This window comes from Chanos chanos, chromosome 13 (genome assembly GCF_902362185.1).
Source record: "Chanos chanos chromosome 13, fChaCha1.1, whole genome shotgun sequence".
NCBI lineage: Eukaryota > Metazoa > Chordata > Actinopteri > Gonorynchiformes > Chanidae > Chanos > Chanos chanos.
Genome location: NC_044507.1, coordinates 4,423,952 through 4,443,481, shown reverse-complemented (window position 1 = coordinate 4,443,481; position 19,530 = coordinate 4,423,952). Strand labels below are relative to the sequence as shown.

The window sequence follows — 19,530 nt, the reverse complement described above, 5'->3', positions numbered from 1 at the left end:
TCTTACAACCAGATGTAGCCACAGCCTCTCAAGTTAGAAACGGCAAAGCCAATCCTATTAGCGATATTGGACTATTGCTAGGGACAATTCAGTAGTGGCTGGATATTAGTAGGGACATGCCCCTACCGTCCCCACCAAATTCTACGCCCTTGCTTAACTTAGATTTTTAACTATTTGTTATTTTAATTAGTAGCGAGCGGTGCTAAATCTGTCAGTTACTGGGAGTCTGTTTCCTCCAGTCCGCCGGTAAAAAAAAACCCCAAAGTGTAAGACCGCCCTCTTTTGGTGAATACAGGGTACATGTTGCAGTTTGTCATAAATTATCCAGACAATGTCATGCCAATCAATATAAAATCAGATGTACTGAGTTTATTCTTGATAGTCAGGCCAAACGTGTATATCGAACACTTAAATTAACCCGGTGAGATTTAATCTTTTCATCGGACAGCAGTTGACATGAAATGAAATCGTTTGCACCATGATATAGAGGAGGGGGAAGAGGAGGAGGAGATGTTTGTCACTTCTTCAAGCTACGCAACAGCCGAAGGCACAATCAACCGGTACGGCCATCGCCTAACAGCTTTCTTTCGTGTTAAATTTACGTTGATGACAAAGAGAGAGCTCAACATACAAACGTCCCAAACATAAAAATATCCAACACGCACAATACACACACACAAACACGCACTGTTGGAGGCAGAGAGAGAGAGAGAGAGATGTTTTGTCTGAGGCAGTGATACACACGCTCACACACACAGACGACTGACACTAAGGGAGCCGCCACAGCACAGAAAAAAAAACCCAGCCGTTCTCTTCACACCCCCGTTATTGAATCCCAGATGTGTGTCCTGAGGGAGGATGGGAGACACGTGAGCAACCAGGAGCCGAACACCTAAAAACCAGGCAGTTTCCTCCACTAAGAGCATATTGGCGCTGGGCTTCAACAGGCTACAGCCAGCGAGCTACTTAACAAGTGTGGTACGATTTGGATGCGGAGGAACACGATTTTGTCTAAGGGAGAGATTTTTTTTCAGTGAATGAAAGACCCTCCCAGTTGCCTCGCCGTCTATCTCAAGCAATTTTCAAGACAGGACCGTTATCAGACTGTTGTCATCACAACCTACCAGGAACAGGGTTTATGTTTCTCCAAGCCGCATGACTGGTTACGGGCATCAAGTAGGAGAATCGATCGGGGCAATTTTAAATGCATGATCGAATTTTAAATGCATGAACTGACGACTGCTGTGAAAAGACAGTCAGATTTACAGCGCTGAATTGTTGCATCGGTGCCGAGGGTGGACCAGTGGCTGCTTCATTTTCAACAAACAGAAAACGGGTCTTTCGCTACGGCTGATGGACGTTGCTTTTAGAGGGGAGGTTGCAACACAATAAGACACGCGGCTGTGGAGTTATGAAGGCTCGGCGGTTAACTGGCGCTGTCAGTTCAGCAAAGCCACTGTCACCTTGCGCCGAATGATACTATCGCCGAAACTGGCTCCCCAAAATCAGGGAAGGGGAAGGGGTGTCATGCTCTTGGATTGAAATCCATAGAACTAAATCTCTTTTTCTGTCGCACGGATTAATTAAACGTTTGTGACGTTTGTGTGTTTTTTACCTAGCGGATGACAAGGTTTTGGGTTTCTATTGTCTGGTTTTGTGGATTGGTAGAGGGAACGACAACGCTTTCTATAGCACGCTGAAAAACAAAGGCACGTCTGGCCACAGCAATACATTTAACTCTATTTTTGTATAACGACAGAGGGCTATATTTTTTCAGCTCATTAATTAATTAACATCCCTTTTTTCTTTCATTTTTGTGTGTTTGACTGCTAATGCTCCAAGTCCATTCTCTGCGCTCTTTCTATGCACATGTGTTATGCAGGTATAAACGACGGGTGCTTGTAGCCTTTTAGTTAGCGTAGTGATGCCCGGTGCTGGTTGGAGATATGCCTAGGGGGACGCGATGGGCCAAGGCGACGAGAAGGATCGCATAGTGATAAACGTAGGAGGGATCAAACATCAAACCTACCGCAGTACCCTGCGCACCTTGCCTGGCACCCGGCTAGCTTGGCTTGCTGAGCCCGATGCCCCGAATAATTTCGACTACGATGCCAATATCGGGGAGTTCTTCTTTGATCGTCACCCGGGCGTCTTTGCGCACATTCTCAACTATTACCGGACAGGGAAACTCCACTGCCCGGCCGACGTGTGTGGGCCGTTATACGAGGAGGAACTGTCATTCTGGGGGATTGACGAAACCGACGTGGAACCATGTTGCTGGATGACCTACCGGCAGCACCGCGAAGCCGAGGAAGCGTTAGACAGTTTCGGCGGAGGAGCGTTGGACATTGGACACGAGGAACCAGAGGTCGACGGTGTAACAGAAGCGGCGGAAGGGGATGAGGGCGTTGAGATGACCCGGAGACTGGCGCAGGGAGACTCACCCGACAACCGCTCCGGGCGGTGGCACTATTGGCAGAAACGGGTTTGGGCGCTTTTTGAAGATCCGTATTCCTCGAGATATGCACGGGTGAGTAACAACACAGATCATTCGTGCTCACCTTATGTCTGGTTTTTAAGTCTCTGGTAACCACCAGCGTCTGTATCAAAGCAAAAGGATTGCCTCAAGAATGGATCAAATAAGCCTCCATAAATGCTTTATTACTGGAATATGAGTCATAAATATCATGAATCAATCTCGCTGCATCGTTTGTGCCATTATTAAATGATCACAAGTGAGCTAATATAAATTAGCCCCCCCCCCCCCCCCCCCCCCCACCACACACACACACACACACACACACACCCTTCAAGTCTTTGCACTTCTGTTTCCAATGACCTTGAGATGAAGTCTTACTGATTTTTATTTCAAATGGACACACAGTGATTCTGAACATAAAGCCAATGTAGCGAAAAGGTACACCTCGATCAACAGTCAGGGTTTATATAGAGGCAGAGACGAACAGAAGCCACAAAATGACAGAGATCCATCAACATAGATTGGCTTCTCCTCAGTAGCAGTGGTGCTGTTGACTGCCTGCTTCTCTGCTTTGATGTGCTATAAGCAGCCACCTCGCCCTCAGGAGACACACACACACACACACACACACACAAACACACACACACACACCTTCAAAAAACATGTGCCTCTCGTTTGACAGGATTGGTTTGTCATTACAGTATTTTCCATGTTCTCTCTTTAACCAATACGACCCCTCGGTGTGATCCTGACACTAATCACTCCATGTGTCCTGTAAGCCCTTAAAAGGGGCTAACCGTGAACCCTGCTCTCCTGGCACGCCTGGCAAGCCCGTGCACAGGTAAAACGGGTCAGGAGGACTCTCTCTAACTCACTGTGTTGGCACAGACAGAGACTGGCATGGCTCAGCTCCAGACACAGAGAGAGAGAGAGAGAGAGAGAGAGAGAGAGGGAACTGGCAGTGGAAAGAGGTTAGAGCGTGTAGCCTTACAAAGAGCTTTCTCATCCACTCGGACTCCTCTGGTGCTGCTCTGTTGAGATAGTAGGGGGATTGTGGTAAAACTGGGTTTGGATGGGAATGTTTTATTCATCTGGTTTTCTTTTTTTTTGGGGGGGGGGGGGGCTCTAGTCCCTCTCCACTGCTGGGAAGCAAGCTGTCATGTCTGTGGAAACGCAGAGCTGAGAGGAGAGAACTGAGCGCTCCTCCTGAACACAGCACTGACAGAGAGACAAGGCTTTTGATTACGTTTTCACTGCCAGCTATTCAAATATCAAATATCCTCTCAGAGCTAATAGGCTGGATTCATGTCTTCGGTTTTGTTATGTTGCATGAAACACTGTCTTATTGCTTTCTGGACTAAGCCATTGTAGACTGTGCATATTAAAAGTAGAGAGATATGAAAATGCATCCAACATAAACAAAAAAAAATGTCAGATTTTTTTTAAGTGCACAGTTTTTTTTTTTTTTACTGTTGAAGCTATTTTAAACACAATTCCATTAAGTCACTTGATCTTAATTACATTATAAGCAGACAACTCAATTACTCTCCACGCACAGTGAGAGAGAGAGAGAGAGAGAGAGAGAAAGCAGTACTTTCACTTAATGTGTGTGTGTTTGTGTGTTTGTGTGTGTGTGTGTGTGGGGGGGGGGGGGGGGTAGCTCACTTTTCACCAAACAAGAGAGCAGGGCTGGACAAGCAAGTGGGTTGCACTGAGGACAATGCAATAATGCAATGGCAGTTTCCATTCTCAAAGAAAGCTTTCATAACATCAATACATATCTGTAAGAAATTTGACAGTATCCCACTAATCTAGCAGAAGTAAAAAACCATGACCGGTCAGTCATGCCCAGTGTGGAGCATTATACAGCATGCTTTAATGTTTTTAGTTTGTTTGGATTAATATGAATTATGCAGAGAGTAATCTCTCTATCTCTCAAACAACAACAACAACAACAACAGCAACAAAGAACAGAGGGTAGAATCCAAGAGCAATCAAACTCACCTTGAGAGCTCCTTTTATAACAATTGCATAAGAGGCAATAGCTGAGCGTTTTACTCGTCAAACAAGCATTAACAGCAGTAGGATTCATTCAGTATTGATCAGTCCATCTACAGTTGTCATATGCACTCACTGTGGTTGGTTCCAGGGCAGCTTTGTTTTGAATGGAAGGCAAAAGGCTTCGACTGGGTGCCTTGGATGGCCCTAACAGGATGAGATCTGGGCTTGTCTAGGCTTGACTAATGATAATTACCTCCCAACATGTCACTCATTACCATAGCCTGGCATGAAAGATGGTTAATACTGCAGTATCAGCGAGACACATACATGCACGCGCACACATGCACAAGCATGCATACATGCATGCACACACATACATACACACGCACACACACACATTATACACTCCTGCATGCATGCGCACACATACACACACACACACACACACACATTATACACTCACACATGCATGCGCACACATACACATACACATACACACACACTCACACACAGGTGTGAGTCAGCAACATGCATAAAGTTGAGACATGCGGGTCATATGGAAACAAAAATCTGTGTGTGTGTGTGCGCGTGTGTGTGTTTTTAAACAGCAAATTAAAGGAATAAAAACAATCCCAAAATGTCAGAGTAAGTGCCTACAGCTGATGTTTGTGTCCTTTGTTATTAATGTTTTTATTTGTTTTAACAGTTGACTTGGTGTTGGGAGGGGGTTGTCTTAGCTCATGTTACACTGATGAGCGCAGGGGCTAATTGTTGACACGTCTGCTGTCCGTTCCTCACGGTGTGTGAGACACCGTAGAATTAACAGCAGTCTCATTTCAGCTGTCTCTCAGAACCAGCCGGCTGGTCATGACCTCTGACCCTGGCTCCTAGCCTAAGCAATTAGCCGTTGATAAGCCTACCGCGGCACAGCACGGTCACACCTGCAGAGGTCAGTCCCGCCAGTACAGGTGGAGAAAGGAAAGAGAGAAAGAGGTTCTATTGGACAGGACCCCGTGAGATTAAGGTAATCAAGACTTAAGAGTAATTAATGAGAGAACTTAGTTAGATTTAATCCAATCACACAGAGCTTCTAAATGACAGATTCATTAACGGGGGTTATAAAACAGGCAGAGATGCGGCTGTCATCACGCTTTTATGAGTGTTATCACTTTTGAGAATTAAAAAAAAAAAAAAAGGAGCCTTAGACAAATGGTCTGTTCATCTAAATCCGTTTGTCCTTCGCATGACAAAATCCATAAAACTCAATTTTCAAAGGAAGCCACAGTTCCACCCACAATTTCTTAGTAAATTATCACCAGTTTTATGCAATAAATAATAACAATAATTAAATAAAACAGAGTTTAGGAGTGCTCTTTCCTTGGAAAATAGACAAAGCGAATAAAACATGAAGATGAAGAATAATCACACAGATTCTACTGCTGTCTCTTCAGGAAATATCTTGAGTAATATATACAGTCTCTCTCTCTCTCTCTCTCTTCCTCTCTCTCTCTTCCTCTCTCTCTCTCTCACTCTCTCTTCCTCTCACTCTCTCTCTCTCTCTGTCTTTCTCTGTGTCTTTCAGTGACTGCTTTGGGAGAGCTCCGAGTTAAATGGAATTAAAAGTTCCATGCAGGGCTTACTAACTGACTTTGAGCATGGTCATGGAGAGAATGAAGTCATACTTGCGTTGTGATTAATTACATGTATTTTCAATTGGTCTGACCACTTCACCTCCCATGTACAAAGAACCAAAGGCAAACCCCCCCCCCCCCCCCCCCCCCCCCAAAAAAAACAGACAAACATACAAAGTCAGATAGTCTATTCTTTCACTTTTCAATGGATCAGTCCCTCACATCTTCCATTCATTTTCCCCATACTATCCTCCTGTGTTCAGTCTTTCACATCCACTCCCTCTCTGTCCTCTTTACCACCTTCTTTCTCTTTCTCTTCTCTCTCCCTCTCTTTTTCCTTTAAATTTCTACTCAGCTTCCCTCCTGCGTGTAAGTGACCCATTTTCACTTCGTAAATGTCTTTTCTCCTCACTTCTCTCTCCTTTTCACTCCTCTCTCTTCCCTTCAAACACATTCACTCTTTTCTTCTGCCACTCCGACTTTAAATGTGACTCCCCCACCCCATTCACTCCCTCCTTAAACACACTGGTGTGCTCTCCATCTTTCCTCTCCATTTAAAACATATTGCCTCTGTCCACGTTCTCCGCTCTGCTCATCTGTCTCAGAGTGTGACGAGACAGGATTGCCCTGAAAGAGCATTACACACACGCACACACGCACACACGCACACACGCACACACACACACACACACACACACACACACAAACACACACACAAACACAGACAAACCACTCCCAATCTAAGCACAGTCACTATCTGGGTACACAGGGAGAGAATGATCCTAATGATAAAAGAAAACTGCCTATTTGGGGGTGTGTGACTGCAAGTGTGTGTGTGTGTGTGTGTGTGTGTGTGTGTGTGTGTGTGTGTGAAAGAGAGAGAGAGAGTGAGACAGAGAGAAAGCATGTGGGGTGAGTGAATGGTCTGTGTGTGTGTGTGTGTGTGTGTGTGTGTGTGTGTGTAAGAGAGAATGTGGGGTGAATGAATGGTGAATGCGTGTGTGTGTGTCTGTATGTGTGTCTGTGTGTCTTCACTGCCTCAGACAAAACATCTCTCACTCTGCCTCAAAGAGCCAACAAAGGACGTCTAGGGAATTTGGTCTGTTTGACTGAGTAGTCTTTGACCCAGATACTGTAGAACAGTGCCTATGGAAGAGGTCTTAATGCAATGTCTCCTGTTCCCTTCCAAGGTCTGAAAACTGCTAGCAGTGCCTATACTCTGAAGCATTGGACAGGACAGTAATTATAAATGGCAAAGCGGCCTCTCAGTCGTCTCACAGAGCCCAATTACAAGTTCATTTATGATCAGTCAATAACTAAATGGCTGCTAATTTATAGTTGCTTGGCTTCCAACAGACACTAAATGTAGTCCTCCTTTTATTTAACAGTGTGACCCCTGCAATTATTAAGTGCATATCTGACCAAGAGACACAGATCAAACATGTTCTCAGAGGAGCAGTGTGATAACTGCCTTTAAATGGTCTCTGTGGTTAGAAACTGTTTTGAGAGGTGAAAGTGTAACTATGGATGATGCAAGTTGTACAGCCCATAATAACTTTGATTTACTTAAGCCTTTTTTTTAAACAACTTAACAGCAACAGCAACCACATAACATTTTCTGGGCTGATTCAGTCAAAGTGAATATTTTTTTGATCAGCTGAGATAGAAAGGCACAGTCTACCAGCTCTCAAGATCGTATGAAGAAAACCACGACCAAGGCAACAACGAGGAGACTAAAATATGCAAAACAGAGCACGTTGGACGCGCAAAATGAAATCCCTTCCCCTTCATAATTAAATCGCCGTTCCAAACAATCTTCCGCGTCACCATGGAAACCGATACAACGAAACACGCGAACCAGTGGTCTCCGCGCTCTGGTCTAACTCTAACTCAGTGATCGAAGCTCTTGCGCGTTACGAGGTTGGAAGCCAGCTCCCAGCTTCGTCCTTGGTCCCAGGGGACTGGAGCACTTAGCATGTCCGGAATGACCTTGGCAGGGTAAGCCTATTGTCCCTGGTGTAGGGAACCAAGGCTAAATTTAGACCGCGAGGCTGGGAAGGAGAGCTCAATCGGCGCCATACTCTGTCATCCTACGCTGCCCTTGGCCATGTGCAGTGACCTTGGCTAACGTTGACAACTACAGTAAGAAAACAACTGCGTTTCGTTGTACTTGTACTTATACTATGCGCAATGACAATAAAGTTGAATCTAATCTAATCTAATATAAAAAAAAAAGAGGCAGATCTGGGGAAGACTGGATGGCCCTCTGTTGACACGGCACTGTTCTGTCGAACGGTCAGAAATACTGAGGCGGAAATACTATCCCGTCTTACTTTGCTGTCCCCGTTTCTGCTGAAACAAGCCGTTTATCAGTGATTAGTAATGCAGAGATGCTGCACTGAATCTAAATGTCCCTGAACTGTTTTTGTTCCTTTGAACTGTTCCAACTCTTTTTTATATTCTGTTGTTCGTCTTACGCTGATGCAATGGTTCTGCTGTTAAGACAAACTGTACTTGTTTTCTTACTTGGAATATATTTATTTTGCTGTGACACGATGTATTTACCTCTGGAATTGTTCCAGGTTTGGTATATGTTAATGACTACGTTAAAGTCATTTTTCTTCACTTTTTTTGTCTCTGTGTCTCTCACTTGCTCTATTGCCTCCTTCCACATTCTTTCTACTGTCTTTCTCTCCCTCTCCCTCTCTCACAGTGGATTGCTTTTGCGTCTCTGTTCTTCATCCTGGTTTCCATCACTACCTTCTGTCTGGAGACTCATGAGGCCTTCAACCCCATCTTCAACCGTACGGAGATCGAGGTCGTGAACAATGAGACCATGGAGCGTACCTATCAGGAGACGGAGACCATGGTGCAGCTCACCTACATCGAGGGCGTCTGTGTCGTGTGGTTCACCTTCGAGTTTCTCGTAAGAATCGTCTTCTGTCCCAACAAACTTAAGTTCATCAAAAACGCCCTCAACATCATCGATTTCGTGGCCATCCTGCCGTTTTACTTGGAGGTAGGCTTGAGCGGGCTCTCCTCCAAAGCGGCCAAGGACGTCCTGGGCTTTTTGCGCGTGGTACGGTTCGTCCGAATCCTACGTATCTTCAAGCTGACGCGTCACTTCGTGGGTCTTCGCGTCTTGGGTCACACGCTCCGCGCTAGTACCAACGAGTTCATCCTCCTCATCATCTTCCTTGCGCTGGGAGTCCTCATCTTTGCGACCATGATCTACTACGCTGAACGAATCGGCGCCAACCCGGCGGACCCGAGAGCCAGTGCGCACACGCATTTCAAGAACATCCCGATCGGCTTCTGGTGGGCGGTGGTAACCATGACGACCCTCGGCTACGGCGACATGTACCCTCAGACTACGTCGGGCATGTTGGTGGGCGCCCTGTGCGCCCTGGCGGGAGTGCTGACCATCGCGATGCCCGTGCCCGTCATCGTCAACAACTTCGGCATGTACTACTCCCTGGCCATGGCAAAACAAAAGTTACCAAAGAAAAAAAACAAGCATATCCCGCGGGCACCGCAGCTAGGTTCTCCGAACTACTGTAAGTCGGTCATAAATTCTCCCCAACCCAGCACTCACAGCGACACCTGCCCATTGGCACAGGAAGAGGTCTCTGAGATCAGATACCAAGGTAGGTCACATGGCACAGATACATTACATTACATTTACATTTATTCATTTAGCAGACAGCAGCTTCCAAGACAGACAGAATACAAACTAAGCATATAGCCATTAAGGAGCTGACTGCTTCTCTGTTCTGAAAGGCACCAGTTTAACAAAAATACAGGTGATAACATACCCATAGTGTGTGCCACACATAGCCTTTGTAAAACCTTTAGGACAACACAATAAGAGCTGTTGGTGGTTTTAATAAAATTAACTGATTCTTTACATGAGGGCTATGCATATTGTTTAGACATTTTGGTCAGTCATGAGAGCATACTAGAATTTTCCATCTCATTATGTTGAATGGCATCATTAAACTACATCCATTGCCTGACATGACCCTGTCACAGAGTGATAAAAACCATGGTTCTTCTTACATGGATTACAGCAGGCTTATGTCATGTAGCTAGGATGTGGCATCTCAGTGGTGTCTAATATTGTTGTCATGGTTACGATACTATTGTGCAGATGTGATAAATATTGAGATAGTGTCAGGTACTATGTCATTGTCTTTTCTGAGCTGTCATGTGGTTTGTCTGTGATATTCAGGTAGGCTTTTCCATTCTAGGGACCAGGGGTCATATAGGTTGTGAGATAAGAAGCTGAGCCAAGTGACTTGGTCCTTATCTTAACAGACTAATTGACAGTCATATGGTGTCACGTGGCAAGGTCATATGGTAAAATCAGTCAGACTAAGAACCAGGCAGGTTCAATCTCTGGTCTCTAGACGTTTGTATCTCTGCGAGATATGTGTCCTCCGATGAATTGCCGACGCAAGGGCATGGGAAAAATGACAAGTGTTGCTGGAGCATGGCAATTAGCCGTAGCATCCGCAATCATCTCAATTACAGGGCTATTATCTGTCAAAGTCATGCGGTGCTAATAGCCAGACTTCCTGTGGGCCGAGGAAAGGGCAAAACACTCTCTGTCTTTGATTAACGTGAAACTAAGATCCACCAGATCCTCGTCTTGCATCTTGTAATATATATGGTAACACTGGCTATAGTCGGAACTGAGTAAACCGCAAAAAAGACAGTCTCTCAAATGTTACATTGGATCCCCCGCATTTAAGAACACAATTCACATTAACAGGAACTCCATATTAACAGGAATTCTGGGTTAAATCTGGGATTCTCCAAGATAATTGTGCTAAGAGGAAATGGTATCACAAGGTAATGATGTTATCTCTTACTGAAGTGTTGCTAAGCAGCAGAGAGTTTTGTAAGCCTCAGATGAAAGTCAAACTCTGTATTATTTAATAATATTGCCTCTCCACTCATATAAATACACATTTTGGGATGTCTTAACAGGCTTTTTTTTAGCAGGTGTCTCTCAATATACATTATTTGTATGTTCCTTACAGCTCCTCTAAAATCTGGACCATGTCAGAAAACATTACTTGCATGGACCTAATATCATATTATGATGTACTTAAAAGGGCACCTATTCCATTAATGAATTGACCTTAGCTTCATGATAAGAAACCGCACATTGCCTTAGCAAGCATAGCAGACAGGCTTTCCTAATCTCTTTACAGCAAGCTATGATCTTCAGCTCAGTCTGTGAGCTGCCTCAGGCCAGATGACGCACCAGATACAGGCAATTTTACACCCGAAGTTAAACTGGCAGATTCTCTGGATTCTTCTACACTGCAATGGTTATGTAGACCATAAACAGTGGTGTGAAAAGTAGACAGAAATCAGAGAGGAGCCATGTGGTGCACTGAGATGTTATTAGGGTGGCATAAAAGTGATATAAAATGACATAAGAGAGGTGACATAAAGTGACAAGATGAGACATAAGGCTCTCATATATATGTATGAGGCCATAGTTGTTCCTGTTTTCCTTTCTCTGTTGTGTTTTGAAGATTTCAAAGTGAACGGCGAGGCATCAAAAGCAGCCCTAGCCAATGAGGACTGTCCTCATATAGACCAGGCGGTGTCTCCGGAAGAAGTCTTCAGCCCAGTGGACAGAGAAAGACCTTGTTTCCTCCTGACCTCGGGAGAACGGACCAATCACACAGGGGCAAGAGTCAGGAAGGGTAGGTAACCGGCCAATCAGAGCTAAAGACTTGCTATTCAGAGCACAATGAGTGTGCTTCAGGTAAAAACGGAGCAGCGGTCAAACAAAGAGGCTCTTAATCTATTACAGCACTACAAAGCATGTCAGTTTAATGTAACAGGCCGACCAATCAGCATTCAGCTTTTCCACACACACAGCCAATGTTCACTCTTCTCACACTTCATTGTCAGGTTCAATGTAATGGCACTGCACTTGAAGAGGGACAGGGATTTCAATGTGAAATACACATCTGTTTTTCCTTAGCCCTAGCAACTGGCGTAATCCAAGATAGGATATTACACCAAAAAAAAAAGACAATACAAGACACCTGTTTAGCATATTTAGAGATCCAAAGAACAACTACCAACCGCACTTGTTTATGAAATTGCATGAAACCAGTTGCTATAAACACTTTTGTTTAGTTCACTGAGAAAAAAACAAAATGAACACGTTATCCTTCAGTCTACACATGGACAGGCAGAAGGGTACACTCTCTTCTATAGTGAAGGATTCAACAATGCTCCAGTTTCCTTGGCATGAATGTGATTGCATCAAAGCCTCTTTCTGAATGATAATGATATGCTTATGTCAGGTCTAAAAAAAGTGCTTGTTTTGGGAATTAACTGATGCATGCATATTCACAGTTAGTTGGGTGGTAGCAGTGACTCACACAGAAATGCAGCATGGGATACTAGGCATGTGGGCACATGACAAGATCTCAGCCATTCAGAGCTCACACCTCTAGCTGACCTGGGAACAGTTCGTGGCCACCTAAATACCAAACAGAGCAGAACTCAGGAGTGTCATGGCAACCATGACCGGCAAAAGGCCATCTGTGAAACAAAATGACACCTACCACTTCAGGGGGGAGGACAGACACTGCTCCTAATTCTATTCAATAACAAAAACATCATACCTGAGTTTTTGTGGAGAAATTACTCATTGCCATGCCAATTTCTAGCTTATGAAATATTGTTGATGACTTACTGAAAAACAGAGTGAAATTTCTGGTGTGGTATAAGAGTGGGGGGTGGGGGGGGGGGGGCTAAGCTGTTGTTTATGATTACAAGTATAGATTTTTATTTATTTATTTATCTATTTATCTAATTATTTATTTATTTATTTGTCATGTAGCTCAAATCAGTAACACAATCAGCCAAACTGAAAAAAAGAAAAACAAAAATCAAAGCAAAATCCAGTTGCTTGTTGTAATACCTTAAATGAGAAAGAGGGCCTTCTCACAGGAGATGTGATGTTTTCTACGCCCAGTAACCAACGTGTCTTTTGATCTGTGATTACCTGGGCAGAGCTGGGGTAGGGTTGGGGGGGGGGGTCGAGCTGAGGAGCCTGGCTGAGGTCTTTGATGTCTCTCTGAAGCTGTGTGACGCTGTACGAACACGAAGGCCCCCCCCCCCCCATGCATGCAAACACATTGTCTGAAGCATACAACGCATGGTAGAGGGACGCAGCTGACTTGGCAATGCTCTTGTCTTCTCAAGAGGATCATCACCAAGCAGATATTCAGGATAATCCATAGAACATGATAGTGACAGTGTATGAGTGCACACAGACATGTACACACATACACACACGCACACACACACACTCACTAACGCACATGCACATGCACACACGCACACACACACACACACACACACATTCTCTCTCTTTCTCTCTCTCTCTCTCTGTTTCACCCTCCAGACCTCTACACAGACATATTCATATATATAAAGGTGCACAGAGGCAATTTTTTTTTTTTGGTTGTGCTGCACTGAAAGCCTTTTCTCTCTTCAAATGAAGGTTATGAAAAGCCATGGAAGCACAGCAGCATGTCTGGAGGCGTGGCCTCTGTCTCAGCTCCGCCCTGCAGCCCGCCCTGCCTAATCCAGCAGACACACTCCCCCATTCCATCCATCCTGTAGCATGGACAAGTCCACTAACCTAGCGATCTACTCCCAGAGACGCCTGTTCACACTGTGTGTCATCAACCAACCTCTCATCTGGTCTCTGACTTTCCCCTCTTCAGTTTTCATTTCTCCTACTGATTTTTCTGTCTTTCTTTCTTTCTGTTTTTTTTTTGGGGTCGAGTGGGAGGACTCTTAGGTCTTCTCTTCTCTTCTCTTCTCTTCTCTTCTCTTCTCTTCTCTTCTCTTCTCTTCTCACATCTCAACTCATTCCCTCCTTTTCAAACTTCTGCACTTTCACGCTTTCCTTTTTCTTACCCCCTTTTGCCCCCCCTATTCTTTCATTCCTCCCCTCCCTTCCCCATCAGTATTTTTAAACCAGTGGTTTTTCATCAGGTGCTACTAGACACCAGTTAAGCAAGACGAGAAAACGGCTACTAATTACGAACGACAGGTTGATTAGATTCATCAGACGAGAAGTACTAACCAGTCAAGATTTCTAGTGATACACACATCACTGACACAAAACTTTGACTGAAGAAAACTCATTTGCATTTGCATGTCTTGCATGCGAATCAGTCTGAGAAATAATGTAAGTCTAATCAAAACGTGTAAGAACATTTTTTTTTCACATCCAAAGCTTCTTCAGGCATATTAATTGCAGATAAAACATGGAATTATGTAAGATCACATAGCAGTAGCAAAAGAGACGTTTTCTTTGCTGACATTTTGTTTGCCTTTCCCCAAAACTTCTCTCTCTTTCTCTCTCTCTCTTTCGTGTTGGAAGATGATGATAACCATCAGATTAGTAGCATCAGTCAAACTTTTCCAAACAAAACAAAGGCTAAAATACAAACATGATGCACTTTAATGAGTTATGACGGAACCACGTGTCTACCTGAGCAAACGAAATGAAGCTTATTTAAAATACCAGCCAAGAGAAAAAAAAAAAAAGTCATTTTATTTTGAGCAGACTTTGACATTTATTTTTCATAAATTTAGTTTCAAACTGTGATGATTTGGAGTATAATGTAGATATCAGTGTAAAGTCCATTTAAAAATCATTGCTCGCCTACTGTAGCATATTTCAAAATCATCTCTCTTCAAGGCGATCACTGAAAAGACAGGATAGAGATGTATTATACTAGAATACGTGTAGTCAATTTAAGTAAAAAAAAAAAAAAACAATTTTAAAAAGTGAATATTACAATATCTATGTACTTTTGGGGTTACTTGGGGAAAGGTAAATGCATGCACTTTTATGCAAAAAAAACAAGTATGCGAATGACAAACTGTGTAAATAAAAATCCTTGCATGAAATAAATTTTGTATTGAATCTATGTATAGACTCTGTTCTTATTTGAAAAAAAAAAAACAAACAAATGAAAAAAAGACAAAAACAAAACAAAAAAAAAACATGCATACATCTTGCCTCCTTGTTGCCTGGCAACCAGCTATGCACCTCCAGTACTCCGATTTCTCTCTGATCCCTGACCTCGGTTTGTGTTAATTTTCAGTCAATCCTCTTTCAGTCTTCTTAAACGGACGTGTGTAAACCCAGCTACTCCGAATTCATTAATCGATTCACAGTCAACTTGGCATCTGCAACATAGGAATATGCAGTGCTTCTCAGACAAATCTCCGGAGAACTAAGCATTTCTCCTGATTTGCCAAAAGGACATTGGATGAAACACGGCAGAGAAGCTTGATTTGATTTGATGAGGCTTGTTTGAGGTCAGGGGTCAAAGAGAAAGTATGTGAGTGAAAGGAAAGAGAGAGGAAGCAGGTGTAGCCTTGCCCTGCTATCCATAGACCTAATGCATGGTGCGCACGCGTATGCACACACACACACACACACACACACAAACACACACACACACTAAAAACTATCAAGCATGAGTCAGCATCGTTGTCATATTCAACCTTCCTCATACTTGCAGCATGACTCAACGTATTGATGCCCGAAAAGGGCTGTATTCTGTGAAACGAAATCGTGTCGTGCCGTGTCGTGTCGTGCAGCAGAATGCTTGACTAAAAAGCATGGAGAAGAGCATGGTAAAAATGCAAGAACTTTTACCATGGAAAATAAACAAACAAACAAAACAAAAAACAAACAAACAAACAATCGAAGCACTCTCTCATGATGCTGGTCTTTCCTCATTCTTCTTCTTCTTCCCTCTCTCTCTCTCTCTCTCTCTTTCTTTGCCTGCATGCATGGTTCAGGGGTTCCTTACCCACCCCTTCTCCATCTCCATCCTTTCTGTTTTTCTTTTTTCTGTTTGAGTGTGTATTAATATGTGTTTTGTTTTTCCCTTGTCGTTGTTGTTGTTTTTGTTTTTTTGTTTTCTTGTTTTCTTTATGTGTTTTAGAGGCCCAGAGAGGGAATCAAGGCAGAGCTCCTCCTACAGAATCAGTGTGTGTCATGAACCAGGGTGTGCCAACCACTATGTGTATGACACACGCTGCCACATCTCCCACCTGAGAGAGAGACAGAAAAAGAAAGAGAGAGAGAGAGAGAGAGAGAGAGAGAAAGAGAGAAAAAGAGAGAGACTGTGCGTGCGTGCGCGTATGTGTGTGCGTGTGGGGTAGTTCAACATTTCTTTCATGGGTGTAACGCAGGCTAACTCAGCATAGATGTAGCACAGTAGCACAGAAGAACCCATCGTTGTCTAGCCATAAGTAGCTCTATTTTATGTGAGTGGTTTTTGTGCTGTCGTACTGTGTGAAGTGCCTATGTTCAGTGTGTGTATGTGTATGTGTGTGTGTGTGTGTGTGTGTGTGTGTATGGATCAGTGTTGTACATAGTGCTTTCGTGTGCTGGTGTTGTGTATCCAAACGTAAACCTTTTATAAGTGACTATCAGATATTTCTGTTTTTTGGTGTGCCTCTGTTTCAATGTTGTAAAATCGTTGCCCCCTCCAAAAACGCTTGTCACCACTCAGAATGATATTATCTGCACATATTCTCCAGTCATGTCCACTTAAGGGAAAAAAAAAAAAAAACATTAGCAAAGAAAAGTTCTTTCAAGTTTTTTGTACAACCGTTAGTGACCACGTAGTAAATGCCTTTTGCACTGTTTGCACCTGTCAACTTTTACATTCCTTTCAATATGTTTTAGAGTTTGAAAATACTGACACACCTCAGTTTATGACTTCAACCTTTTACATTTTGTTAAGAGGAAATAAGTATTACATTTACGTATCAGTTGACCGCTAAAAAAAAAAAAAAAAGGAGAGAAAAGAAAGAAAAAAGCAGACTGCAATCATGAGTAACTCTGATTCATTTACTGACTGAAGTCCTTCAAGGACAAAGAAACTTGCTGAAACGTTCTTAAAATGTTTCGTTTAGGTTTCAGAAACATAAGCTCTAGGGAGTATGAGAAAGGCAGTAAACTATGTGAACTGCTTTTGAATAGAAAGGAACATTTCCGGCTGATGCGTTTCTTGACTGACAATCCTACACGACGAACAGCAATGTTCTTGAGATTGTTTCAGCTCAAGATGTTATCAACATACCAGAGACGACAGATGTTTAAAAACAGGGTTCTTAGAAGACGGCTTAATGAGACAACAGAACCCGTAATGTGTCTTAAAAGTTTATTTCAACGTTTCTTGCGTAACAGTGAAACTGGGAGCAGTACAGTAAAGGAACCACTGCAAACACACTGCCAGTCATCTGTACGATGTCAGCTGTCCCTTTACAAACAGGCCAGACCTTCTAAACATCTCAGACCAGAGCACAACTTACTGATACAAACAGCCATTGTGGTTTTGAGAAGTCTGCATCACTAATGTGGTATCTCCAAAAGGAACAAATGCTAGTCCACATCTAAAGAAGAAACATCTAGGCAAAAAAAAAAACAACTAACTAACTAACAAACAAATAAACACACAAAAAAAAACAACCCATCTCCTCATGTGCTGTTTAGTGAGACTGTTTTCAAAGTGTGTGTTTCAACGCCATGCTATTCATAGTGTGGGTAGTTATCCAAAACCAGGTGGTGTTTTAACTGATTGTTTTAGTTGACTTCTTGTTAAGGCAATTTTGTGTCTTTTCTGAGAAAAAATAATGAAATGAAAATAAGCAATGAAAAAAAAAAAAACGAATAAAAAAAAACGAAACTCCAAATATATCCGTGAAAAGTGTGTCATTGAGTGCTGAACAGGAGTTGATGGGGGTTTTTGGATCGTGATCAGTGTTCACTCAGCACGCTCAAGAGGATGCTCTAAAAACATCTTTGTCTGAAAATGAGAAACATGAACTATCTGGCTGAGTAACTATAAGGAGTGACATATTGTGCGTTCTAGCGGCAGTAAACAAGGTTTAAGAGATCAGCCAATATCAACTAACCAAGTCACTGACCTTGAGTGAAGGTCAGGCATTCTGAGAAATGAATTAGAATGCATTCTTTTTCACCTTACTACACATAATCTACCATTATACACCCCAACAAATAACAACACATAAAAACTGAATGCAGGGGGTTACTGGCTTGAGGGAGGGGTACAGATACTTCTTTGTAAAGACAAAGTAAGTAGTGAATGGGATTCTCATGTCCCTTTGAGTGAGGTTCAGCTGGGGGGAGACAGATAATTAAGTCTACACTATAAAACCATAAAAAGTTGGAATTCTGGGAGATGAAGTTTTTTTTTGTTTTGTTTTTTTTTTCCCTCCTGACAGTTAACACCATTGCAGTGAGCCAGAGGCCCGGTTCAGTTAAAACTACATCAGTCGTCAGTTGGTGACTGTAGAGGGCTCCAGAGTAGGGTTATTTAAGGGGACCCACTGTCAGGACTGTCAGAGACAGGGGGAGGTGATAGAAAGGGCCCTGCAGGAGAAAGCCGCCCAAGTCCTGGACACTGGCGTCAGGGGTGGAGGGTGAATGATGAGGCCAGTACAAGACAGTAAGTCATCAAGAGTCAAAACTCGGGCTGTATTTCACAGGCCCAGCTCTCGGCTGCCCGGAACAGACACAACAGCACTTGTCCTGCGGGATTTATCCCTGGTCATTGCCTATGAGTCATTCTGACCAACCATGAAACATTGGCGAAAAGCGTGTGTGTGTGTGTGTGTGCGTGCACACGCACGTGAGACAACCACAGGTAGGGATAATGACACACTGTATATTTAGACTAAACCATCAGCTGTGTGTGGTCACTGGGTTAAAAGCTTTACTTTCTCTGTTTTATCACTGACTATCACTCACACATGGATGTGATTTAAAGGCACTGTTTCCTGTTTGTTGCCACACACACACACACACACACACACACACTGATAAATGTTTGCAACAGTGCACAGAGTTGCACTGTTGACAAATTCAACCATAAACCTCATTTAATTCCCTTTAAAGACATCATGGTATTTCAGCCTAGGCTAAATAAATCACTAGATCTAAAGCAGAAACTCAACTCCGCAGAACACAGACCACTTGAAGCATTACAATGTATTTTTTCATATGTGTTTTGCACGAACTTTATATTTTGGTAAAAGTGTCTGACCATACACCTATAAGGCTGAATTATTAAACAAACATTAAGACCTTAATTTGGTTGCACAGGATCTTAAAATTTAATTGTACTTTGGAAAGGAACATATTAATGACTTGTCTTCAGATGAATTCTGAAACAGATATTACTTTTTAAAATTATTTTTACATTTATTTATTTATTTGTTTGTTTTGCTGCAGACCACAACAACAAAACTAGCATGACCTCGTTTTTGATCACAATAGCAGTGTGTTTGCAATGCAACTATCCAACTGACTTCAAA

At 43.0% G+C, this 19,530-nt stretch overlaps 1 protein-coding gene across 2 annotated transcripts; it reads left to right on the top strand.

The window, feature by feature from the left end:
* Positions 1-1,963: 1,963 nt before the first annotated feature.
* Positions 1,964-16,240, top strand: kcnc1b (potassium voltage-gated channel, Shaw-related subfamily, member 1b). 2 transcript variants are annotated; one of them, XM_030790311.1, is made up of 4 exons: positions 1,964-2,530; positions 8,825-9,758; positions 11,661-11,834; positions 16,128-16,240. In XM_030790311.1, exons 1-4 carry the CDS (start codon positions 1,964-1,966, stop codon positions 16,238-16,240), a joined length of 1,788 nt encoding a protein of 595 aa, XP_030646171.1. The 2 variants fall into 2 exon arrangements, with proteins under 2 accessions (XP_030646171.1, XP_030646170.1); XM_030790310.1 differs by lacking the exon at positions 16,128-16,240 and adding an exon at positions 13,655-13,776.
* The last annotated feature ends 3,290 nt before the right edge of the window (positions 16,241-19,530 follow it).